The 12,088-nt window shown below is 39.8% G+C and overlaps 1 protein-coding gene across 2 annotated transcripts; it reads left to right on the top strand.

The window, feature by feature from the left end:
- Window positions 1-485: 485 nt before the first annotated feature.
- Window positions 486-10,589, top strand: LOC127427669 (excitatory amino acid transporter 1-like). 2 transcript variants are annotated; one of them, XM_051675385.1, is made up of 10 exons: window positions 498-585; window positions 1,012-1,149; window positions 2,375-2,582; window positions 5,563-5,605; window positions 5,710-5,768; window positions 5,817-6,023; window positions 6,263-6,496; window positions 7,812-8,006; window positions 8,465-8,599; window positions 10,067-10,589. In XM_051675385.1, exons 1-10 carry the CDS (start codon window positions 501-503, stop codon window positions 10,263-10,265), a joined length of 1,503 nt encoding a protein of 500 aa, XP_051531345.1. In that variant the 5' UTR covers window positions 498-500; the 3' UTR covers window positions 10,266-10,589. The 2 variants fall into 2 exon arrangements, with proteins under 2 accessions (XP_051531346.1, XP_051531345.1); XM_051675386.1 differs by lacking the exon at window positions 8,465-8,599 and having other exon boundaries at window positions 486-585; window positions 5,710-6,023.
- Window positions 10,590-12,088: the final 1,499 nt, after the last annotated feature.

The following is a 12,088-nucleotide window of genomic DNA, read 5'->3' on the forward strand; positions in this document are numbered from 1 at the left end:
AGTCTGACGCCATGTCCAAACTAATACATTTTCAATTGAAAATTCCCAATTGCCATGGTTGGGAATCACTGATATAATGCACATATTGGCAAATGTATTAGGTCATCTTGGTATATCATGCATACAGAAAATTAACATACCTGTACTATGCAAAGTAAACTGCAGAAATAGCATGGGTATGTTTGTATGCTATCACCCTCACTTATAGTTTACAACTGGGGAGTGGTGGGTTAGCAGTTAATAACAAGGGCCGGTACCTGAAACGCTGTGGGTTCAAACCCTGCAATGGCCGATAGTTCTGCTAACATTCTCCATTTTCTGCCTCAGTTTCCCATGAAACCCTGCTGGATCATGTATTAGAGCTGATTATGATTGAGAAGCCTCCTAACAACACCAGCCTGATTCTGAGTGAAGACTCTTAGAAGCCACAGCGTGCTGAGGAGGGGCTCCAGCGTCTCTGCAGAGCTCTACAGAAGCAGATGTCAGGAGGCAGGCGAAAGATGGGCGGCATCACGCGAGACAGTGTCAAGACCTTCCTTTGGAAGAACACATTTGTAATCTTCACTGTGGCTGCAGTGGCTTTAGGTAAAGCAATTTACCAGCCAGGAGGAATACACATAGTTGTAGTGAGAAAGTTGTTTTTATGATCATGACAGAAGTAGGGAAGGTTATGGGAAGTTTAAAAACCAAACAAACCAATAAACTAGCAAACTAAACTTGCATATTTAAATTATTTTATATCTTATTTATAATATAATATAACATAATATAATACTGTCTAATATAATATATTATAATATTATGGAATATCTATATTTTACAATATATATATATATATATATATATATAATTTTATTTGTGCATTTGTAGCCATCTATTGATGTTGTTGTCCAAAAGCTTTAATGTACATTGGTTGTGGAAAACTTCCTTTTTGGATATATCTAGCACAGACAATGTTAGGGGATTTTATTACATAGTCTCATGTTAACTTCGTTTGACTGCATTGTTCAGGGGTGCTGCTGGGTTTTGCTCTCAGGCCTCATAACCTGTCCATCAGGGAGGTGAAGTATTTTTCTTTCCCTGGAGAGCTGCTCATGAGAATGCTTCAGATGCTTGTTCTACCACTCATCGTCTCCAGTCTTGTCACAGGTATATCAGCAAAACATTATTCTATATAGCACCTTCAGAAGCAACATGAAGAAGCACCATAAAGAAATAATTCACCCAAAAATGAAATTCAGTTATTATTTATATTTACAACATAATTTGCTCATGTTGTTCCTACCGGTATGATTGCCTTTTATCCATGCAACTCATAAGGAGATGTTTTGAAGAATGTTCTTGCAGCTCTTTTCCATACAGTGTAAGCATATAGAGACTAGGGGCTGTCAAGCTCCAAAAACTGAAAAAAAGCACCATATATGTATATAAAAGTATTGGAATACAGCAAATGAGTTTTATAGACTAATTTTATGGTACCTATATGGTTCCATACAGTCTCTGCTTACTGGAACTTGCTTTCATTATATGGAAAAGAGCAGCCCAGGCATTCTTCAAAAATTCTTCTTTTGTAAATGATGATAGAATTTTCATTTCTGTGTGAACTATTGCTTTAAAGCGTTAGTTCACCCAAAAATTAAAATTCTCTCATCGTTTACTCACCCTCATACCATCCCAGATGTGTCTGACTTTCTTTCATCTGCTGAACGCAAACAAAGATTTTTAGAAGAATTTCATAGCTCTGTAGGTCCATACAATGAAAGTGAATGGGTGCCAAAATTTTGAAGCTCCAAAATCCAAATAAGGGCAACATAAAAATACTCCAGATGACTGGTAGTTAAATCCATATCTTCTGAAGCGATATGATAGGTGTGGGTGAGAAACAGATCAATATTTATGTCCTTTTTTACTACAAATTTGTCTCCTTGCTCAGTCAATCTCCACTTTAGTTTCACAGTCTTCTTCTTGTGTTTTTGGTGATTCACATTCTTCCTGCATATTGTGCCCTACTGGGCAGGGAGGAGAATTTATGATAAAAAAAACAAAAAACAAAAACAAAACACACACCTGTCATATCGTGTCTGAACACATGGATTTAACCACTGGAGTCATATGGATTACTTTTATGCTCCCTTTATGTGGATTTTGGAGCTTCAACATTTTGGCACCCACCCATTCAAATGCATTGTGATGACCTACAGAGCTGAGATATTCTTCTAAAAAACTTAATTTGTGTTCTGCAGAAGAAAGAAAGTCATACGCATCCGGGATGCCTGAAGGGTGAGTAAATTCATTTTTGGGTGAACTATCTCTTTAACTTCCAGTCATAGTCTTTTGGTCTCTAGGTGCAAGACTTTGCTGCTTGTCTTTGCAGGAATCTCGTCCTTAGACAGCAAGGCATCTGGGAAGATGGGAATTCGGGCCATCATCTACTACATGGTGACAACGTTTATAGCTGTTTTCATCGGTATTGTCATTGTGATTCTTATCAGGCCAGGGAAAGGGAGCAGGGACAGTCCGATGACCTCTAGTGGCAGCATTGAGCCAGTGCAGGCTGCTGATGCCTTTCTGGACCTGATAAGGTGGGGGGAAAGTTTAGTTCCCTTTCGATTCAGTTCACTCAACATTGCTGCAAGCACTATGGGGAGTATCCTTCTACACGACCTTGTTGAAACCCTTATATAATCACGCCAATCCTCTGATTGGCAATAGTGTCTAAGCTCTGCCACTGTAGGTAAGCAGTCGGCCTATATAAGCGGGCACAAAGTCACAATTTCTTTGGAATTTTCTTCCTTCAAGGCTGCGAACTTCGTCTTTGTCTTGGAACCCTTTCTGCTTCATCGTTGATATACACTTTCAGCGGACAGAACTTCTCAGCAAGACGCGAACAGGACAACTCATTGCCTGTGCTCAGTGCCTGCATTGAGAGGCTTTCCGCTCCCCTGTGTGTTCTCAGTGAATGGGTTCTTCGCTTCAGACGCTCGCCGTTGATCAACGCGGTGCTTCAGTGTATGTCCTACTTGCTTCCCTCAGCACTCCGGCTGGAGTTACTCTATCCTTTATATATATATATATATATATATATATATATATATATATATATATATATACATACAGTATTAACTTAAGAGCTGCTTGCGTGATGCGTGTCTTTTTGAAGACGTCATTCCGCAAGTGCCTATGCGAATGGCACATCCCGCCACCTGATGAGCACGAGAGCTGTGTTCACTGCCTGAGCTGCTCCCACACACAAGCAGCTCTCACTGCGCACTGGGCATGAATCTCTGGATGTTGCGCTCTAGGATCGACCTCGTTCTGAGGGAAGTTCCAGCCTCTCATGCCCTCCCACCTGCCTCTTCTGTGTTAAGTCCTGAGGGACCACATGAGGAGGCACGGTAGGGCAGTGAGGTTGAGTTGAAAGAATCAGAGGAGGATCTCGTGTCTGCGCAAGCCCTGCGAGCCCCCCAAACTTACGATCTAACGTCCTTGCCTGTGCATTATGCACGTGATGATCTCCAGCCCTCTATTGGAGCGCACGGCCTCATTATGTTTGGCGGCACTGACGTTGGGGATGATGCTGTGTCACTGGCAGCTTCAGGCGAGTGGTCTCCGGAGGATGTTGCCGCCCCTTCCCCCAGCAAGGGTGAAGAATGTGCACACGCCATAGACAAGGAGGTTCTAAACGTCCTTGCGAGAGCGGTTGAAGAGCTCGGTCTTTAGTGGTCCCCTCCACAAGAGCCAGAAAGGTCTCACCTGGATGAATGGTTTTTGCAAACCGGCCGTCGGCAACAGACCCGCAGTCCGGAGGAGTGCACCATTCTTCCCTGAGGTCCACGCAGAGCTCACAAATATCTAGCATGCACCTTACTCTTCGCACATTCAGGTCGGAGGTGCTGCCGTCCTCACTAAAGTGGACCACGATGAGGAAAAAGTCTACTCAAATTTCCCCCGGTGGAACAGGCAGTTGCAGCTCACCTCTGCCATCATAATGCCATGGATGGAAATCCCGTCCCACCCACCCCTTCAAGCCATGTCGACTGACGTTCGCACTGGCTGGAAGAGCTTATACAGCAGCGGGCCAAGCTGGTTCAGCACTCCACAGCATGTCAGTACTCCAGATTTTTCAAGCTAAGCTCCTTAAACAAATGGATGAGCAAGGCCCTGATCCAGAGCTTTTCAAAGAGCTTCGCAACACTACAGATTTGGTGCTGCAAGCCACAAAATCTACCGCTCAGGCCATCTGCAAAGCAATGAGCAACCTTGTGGTTCTGGACTGGCAAATTTGGCGTGGCGCAGAGAAAGCCGCCCTCCTCGACACCCCGGTGTCGCCCGACGGTCTCTTTGGCAACACCTTGAAAGACTTTTCAGAGTGATTCATCGCAGCGCAAAAGCAGTCTCAAGCGATAAAACACTTTCTGCCAAAGAGAAGTAGCACTTCCCCTTTCCCAGCACGCCGATGGAAAACCCCGGCCGGGCAGCAGAAACGTTCCTGACATGCCCAGCCTCGTGAAGAGCTCGCCGTTATTCACGGGCCCGAGCCGAAGAAGGTTCAATTCAAGGCACACAGTATTTCTCGCCTCTTCCCCAATACTTTTCATCGGGAATGGGACATTGTTAAAAATGTTGCTTCTGTGTGTATTACTCAAACAAATATTGCTTTCACAAAAGAGAAAAAAGCGGCCATTGTACAAACATGGGACACTCACACATTCTCAGAAAAAGGGCCATTTCCTCTTCTGCGCGAACGCACAGCAAGCCCTCACGGGCATGTCAGACTGGGTATTAAAAACAATCAAGCACAGTTATACGATTCAGTTTGTACGCCGGCCACCTCGCTTCACCAGCGTTTTGTAATCTGTGGTCCGACCACAGGATGCGCCGGTGTTGCGCACACAGATTCATTCTCCTCGCAAAAAACGCGATAGAGACTATCCCAGACTGCGAAAGACAGCGAGCTTCGGCCCGTTCTAGATCTGAGATGCTTGAATCGCGCTCTTGTGAAGCACCCATTCAAAATGTTAACTCAGTGTGATGAGGAGGAGGGCGTGGCCAGGCCGTGATGATGGACGCCTGGTGCTTAGTTGCCCCAATCAGCGGGAGAGAGATAAGGAGCAGCGGGGACACCAGTTTGAGAGCTGTGTCTCCGCTGATTGGGGCAACTCAGTGCCAGGCGTCCATCGTCACGGCCCAGCCACGCCCTCCTCCTCATCACACACAGAAAGAGATCTTATCGCACCTCCATCCTCAGTACTGGTTTGCGTCAATAAATCTGAAGGACGCGTAATTTCATGTACCAATTGCACCACGTCACATGCAGTTTTTGAGATTTGTGTTCGAGGGAACTGTGTATCAATTCAAAGTCCTTCCTTTCAGATTCTGGCTCCCTGAATCTGTTTCAACAAAGTCATGTAGAAGGACACTCCCCATTGTGCTTACAGCAATGTCTCGTTCCCTTCATCTCAGGGCACCGAGGTTACATGTGTAACCTGAGACGTTTGCTCATGCAATCAGTGTTTATATTTTAGATGTTTTGGGGTCTGACTTTTCTCATTGCTCTTACAGAAATATGTTTCCACCAAATTTAGTTGAGGCCTGCTTCAAACAGGTTTGTAAATCCTATCCGACAGCCAGATTTATCTGAACAATGCACCACAATCGCTCATCAAGGATAAGTAACAGAAATAACCATTCATCCATCTTTTCTTTCAGTATAAAACACTATACAAGACGACTGTGCTGATCGAAAATGTCAGCATCATGGTCAATGCGTCAGACAGCATCAACTCTACAGATATTGGCCAGATGTCTAATTTCAGCACAATCTTGCAGACCGTCCAGAAGACACTGGAAGAAGTTGTCCCTGTTTCAGGTTCTTCTAATGGGGTGAATGCCCTGGGGCTGGTGGTCTTTTCCATGTGCTTTGGTTTAGTGATTGGAAACATGAAACAGCAGGGCCAGGCTCTGCGGGACTTCTTTGACTGTCTGAATGAGGCCATAATGCGCTTGGTGGCTATCATTATCTGGTTAGTGTTTGATTATGTTAATCTGATAATAACCCTCCTGCAGATGTTTACAAAATCATGAATACAGATACACAAATTCCTGACTTTAAATGATGCTAAGCTTATGTTCAAATATAAAATCAATATATTAAAGGCTATATGTTAAAAATGACTGTTGTCCAAATGCCTCAATTTTCATTATGGCAGCATCTTTTCTGTAAAATAGCTTCCTCTTGTCACATCTCTACCTTGTCGGTCAGGTATGCTCCGGTGGGCATCCTCTTCCTGATTGCAGGGAAGATTGTGGAGATGAAGGATCTTGCGCAGGTGGGAGGACAGTTAGGGATGTACACGGTGTCTGTCATTGTCGGGTTGCTCATCCACGGCCTGTTTGTTCTACCTCTGCTCTTCTTTGTGGTGACCAAGAAGAATCCGTACACCTTCACTGCTGGGCTGCTGCAGGCTCTGATCACTGCTTTCGGCACCTCGTCCAGGTAACCACAGTGGGTGCAGTACAGAGCCCCCTATTGGACACTCACCATTACAACTTTATGCTTACTTTACTTTTATGTTTTGGAAAACCGTTTCTTATCAAAGCAAAAAATCGAGCTGTTTTGTGTCTGCTAGTGTGATGCCGGCATAAGGCTGTTACATTTTTGCACTGATCTTCAACCCTGTAACATAAAACCCCAAAAGAGGATTACCCATTTCATATTGGGTATTTTTTGACCACTGAATATTGGGAAGAACCCAAGTACTACAGGTAAATGTTCAGGTTCAAATTCAGGTTTCTCTAGAATGAGCTCATACTTCATTCTGTATAGTGCATTTTTGTGGTTAGTTGGTTACTTAAATATCATACAGACATTTATTATCCAAAAACGATGTGCAGCACCCCTGGAGCAATTTTGGGTTAAGTACGGAGCCCCTTGAAGGACAGGGCAAATATTTTTTTAACTGAAATAGTTTTGCATGCTCTCGTAATAAGTTTTGCATGCCCTTTTGCAAAAGATTGCTATCCCTCACAATTGTTTTGCATTCCCTTGCAATAAATTTATTATGGTTTAACTATAGTAATAATGTAGTAACCATGTTTTTTGTTGCAAACCATGGTTTTACTATAGTAATACTGTAGTAACCATGATTATAGTAACAATGTTTTTTGACAGAAACTATGGTTTAACTATGGTAATTTTGTAGACTGTTGTTACCAAAGTTTTTGATTGAAATCATGGTTTTACTTCTGTAATATTGTAGTAATCATAATTGTAGTTGGCTAATTGTGTTTTTTATTGGCAAAAACCATCCTTTTACCATAGTAATATTGTAACAACCATGAAAAGTAACCATGTTTTTGTTGACAGAAACCATGTTTTTAATACAGTATATTGTATTCTTACGGTAACCATGGATTTACCATAGATTAACCATGGTTAATATTGTGCTTACTATGATTTTACTACAAATATTTGTGGTAAAAATATAGTAACCACGAAATTATGATTTTTATTACAATAGTTTTCGTTTTCCTGTATTATTTTTATGGTTTCACCACAAATATCATGGTTAAAGTATGGCTACTGTAGTAAAACCTTGTTAAATTTATTTTGAGGGACCACAAAACTATTGCAAGGGCATGCAAAACTATTTCAGAAAAAAAAAAATTCCAGCCCTGTTCTGTAAGGGGCTCTGCCATTCTCAATGGCCTAGAAAAATGCTAACAGCTTCAGATCTTTTCCACCAACTATACTCAATGTGTTTCTACAGCACTGTAATTCTATGACTCACTCATGTATTTCTGCTCCTCAGTTCTGCTACCCTGCCCATCACCTTCCGTTGTCTTGAGGAAAACAACCATGTGGACAAAACAGTGACGCGATTTGTGCTGCCAGTCGGAGCTACAATTAACATGGATGGAACAGCTCTGTACGAGGCAGTGGCAGCCATTTTTATTGCCCAAGTCAATGACATGGACCTAAATTTTGGGCAAATCCTCACCATCAGGTTGGTTATGATAAACGCAAGTAGGGTAAGATGGGGTTTTCCCCCATCTTCCCCTACTATACAAGTTTTCTCAAAACATGTTCAAAACGTTATTTCACACTTATCCCCTTGTTATAAATCATATCCCAATGGGCAGTGTTGGGTAGACAACTTCTGAAATGTGATCTGGTACTGATTACAAATAACACTAAAATTGTAAAAGAAAAGAAAAAAAAGAAAAAAAGAAATTGTATTCAGTAACACAATCTTTTAGATTACAATTTTTAAGAATCGAATCTAAATAAGTTTGGTTTACTTATTGCATGTTTTGATGAAAATGTAATTTTAAGAGTATTCATTTTACGTGTATTACATAATCTGGATTACATGTAGTCCATTACTACCCTACACTGCCAATGGGCTATTTTGCCTTAAACTCAGAGTTTTGCCATATTAAAAAGCCTCCGTTTTTCCTTTAGCATCACGGCGACTGCTGCCAGCATTGGAGCAGCAGGCATCCCTCAGGCTGGGCTGGTTACCATGGTGATAGTATTGACATCGGTGGGACTGCCCACAGAGGACATTACACTGATCATTGCAGTGGACTGGTTCCTGTGAGTCTTTCTCAAATGTCATGTTGAAGCATGCGGCTCCAGTAGAGAGCACTCTCCCAAAGGTTATTGATACATAATGCAGGCTGCTATCTGAAGCTCTCTTGGCACTGTTAACACATTCTGCTTTCATATTGTGCTTCCATAATACCAACCTTTGAATAAAAAACATAGAATACTCCTCTTGAGTGGCTGGCTCAAGGTTGTGTGCCATAATTTTTGTTCAAACAGATTATGTGAAAAATTATTCTGCCACACTTGTACTGTATATGTTCAACCTTTGCAAAAGAATATTGCTCTTTAAGGCTTCAATTATAGTCGATATTTGTAATAAGTGGTGCTGGCTAAGGCAGGCATCACTATTATAAGTGATCGTACTTAAAGGGATAGTTCACCCAAAATTGAAAATTCTCTCATCATTCACTCATCCTCATGCCATCCCAGATATGTATACATTTCTTTCTTCTGCTGAACACAAATGAAGATTTTTAGAAAAATATCTCAGCTCTGTAGGTCTACACAATGCAAGTGAATGGTGACCAAAAGTTTGAAGGTCAAAAAAGCATATATCAATATTTAAGTCCTTTTTTACTATATATTCTCCTTCCTGTCCAGTAGGTGACGATATGCACAAAGAATGCGAATCACCAAAAACAAAAGTAGAAGAATGTGGAAGTAAAAGTGGACATTTATAGTAAAAAAGGACTTAAATATTGATCTGTCTCTCACCCACACCTATCATATCGCCTCTGAAGACAAGGATGTAACCATGGATTCTTATTGATTACTTTATGCTGCCTTTATGTGCTTTTTTGAGTTTCAAAGTTCTGACCACCATTCACATGCATTGAATGGACCAACAGAGCTGAAATATTTTTCTAAAAATGTTCAGCAGAAGAAAGAAAGTCATACACATCTGGGATGGCATGAGGGTGAGTAAATAGTATTATTGAGGTGAGAGAATTTTCATTTGTGGGTGAACATTTCCTTTAAGGAACTAAAAACTGCAGCACATAAGTTGTCACACATCTTGTGTGCTGCGGACATGTTCTCAACTGGTCTCAAAAGACCTAGAACGGGCCGATGTTCTCAAAAGTTCTCAACTGGTCGAGGAGAGATTTTACCTTTCTAGGTGATCAGATTTACGATTTTCACCTGCTAGACAATAAAGCAGGCAAAAATTCCACTTACATTGAAAGGAGGGACCTGAAAAATATCTAGGGACCAGAACATCATAGACTTGGAGGTTGGCTCTTTTGGCTTGAGCCAGTAAGCAACCCTCAGCAACCACATAGCGACATGCTAAAGAAACATGGACAATGAAAAACCTTGCTTGAAAAATATACTGTATATGCCAATCCAAGAAGAAGATTTAGCTGAAAAATATTGCATTTTATATTTTATACATATTTTTGCTGGATATGTGGAATCAGTGTGATTTTGTTTGATTTTATCTCTGTGATTCTTCAGGGATCGACTTAGGACCACCACCAACGTTTTGGGAGATTCGTTTGGCGCTGGAATTGTTGAACATCTTTCACGTCAGGAACTTCAGAACCAAGATGTAGAAATAATCAACTCTGTTATCGAGGAGAATGAAAAGCACTACCAGCTCATCTGTCAGGATAATGATCCTTTCAATCTCTGCAACAGTGAAACCACCATGTAACAGCCATGGTATTAAACAAACCTGGTAATATAGTGTACCTTAACCACTGTTCAATAGAACATTTTTCAAAAAATCTAAATATGCTCAATGGAATGTTGCAAAGAGAACAGACATATCAGAATGTACAGTAACTAAAAGAGACCCCAATGCAAATGTATTGTTTGTGCTATTATCTGTAAGTATAAAGGAAATTACATCAAAGGCAAAGTAGCACCCTATTAAAATAACACAATGTTAGGTTTATAATTGCCTTTTTGGGACTGATGAACATTAAACAAAAAGGTCTTTTGGTAACATTTTCTATGAAGCCTGTATTTATAATGCATTTTAAAGGGATTCTTAACGCATTACAATGCATGCAAAATGCCTTAAAATAAACCTTATAATATGTTGTATTGTCTCATAAATAATTGTAACAACAGTTATAATATGATATTATAATTACCTCTTTGTGGTTATAACTTTTAAGATTACGATGCATTATAACACACGATGAAGCCTGTATTTATAATGCATTATAAGGGTATTCTTAATGCATTATAATGTATGCATAATGCCTTATAATAAATGTTCTTGTGACTTCGTACATTCTCAGAATGCAAATGAGTAAATATCCATAATTTACAGTGCCAGTGCCTAGCCTTTAGTACTTTGAATATTGTAACTGTACTTAGAGCTGTTACTTTGTTCATTTTTGGGTGTTTCCTCTGAGGCCAATGTTCATTTTAATGTAAGCAAGTTTAAGCTGATAACACTTTTACATCTGAAATAATGTTGTGGTTTGTTGATTTTATTAAATATTTTATTTTCTAAGTATTACTATAAAAATGTTCAAAGCAAATGTGTCTTATAACCACTTCATAATATCTTATGGCTGTTTAAAAGAATACCTACTGTAGCTTTTATTACTTTATTTAAAGCAGACAAAGACCACTTATAAATGATTATGACCACATTATAAATCCTTTTGGATGTTTACAAGAAGACATTGCATTTGTCATTTGACTTAAATTGGTAAAAGACCACTCATAAGTTGTAGGAAGATATTGTGCATGTTTTGATCTTAAATAAACAATGTCAAATTATGAAACTTATAATATGAGACCAATAATGCATTATAACTTAAAATAAATGTGGATAAAATGTGTTGTTGACTGTGTTATAATGCAGTATACTCTTACAAGTTATAACCATAAATAGCTAAGTATTATATCATATTAGAACTGTTGTTACAATTATTTATGAGACAATACAACATATAAGGTTTATTATAAGGCATTATGCATATATTATAATGCATTAAGAATACCCTTATAATGCATTATAAATACAGGCTTCATAGAAAGTGTTACCGGTCTTTCTAATTGTTTAAAGGATAAACAAGTATAAAAGAGTGTTTTGAAATTCATTTTATTACCAGCATAATTACACAATGACCTCTTGCATCAAACACGCAAAACCAAACTCACTGATGACATCACATGTAGAGACAAAGGGGACCTTTTTCAGTTACTTTGATGATTATGTTCTGGTTTTTGTTTGCCGTCATCAACGTCTTAATTATTTAACTTAAGACGTAAAGATGTCAAGTTTTTAGATGTTTATTTGATGTTGAATTATATTCTTTGATCTTTGCATTTCCCTTCACTGTTCTGTGCTTTTACTTTTTCCCATGTGACTGTGAAGTATGTAAAGTATAATTCCTCCCCTAAAAATAGCTTTTAGTGAAATGATTTGCTCTGGTTGGTTTTTGATAGTACATATCAGCAGGATGAAATGTAGAATGGCACCAGTAAAGACAGTTTTAATAGCTAGAAGTTTGT

The sequence above is a fragment of the Myxocyprinus asiaticus genome, chromosome 37 (assembly GCF_019703515.2).
Source record: "Myxocyprinus asiaticus isolate MX2 ecotype Aquarium Trade chromosome 37, UBuf_Myxa_2, whole genome shotgun sequence".
NCBI lineage: Eukaryota > Metazoa > Chordata > Actinopteri > Cypriniformes > Catostomidae > Myxocyprinus > Myxocyprinus asiaticus.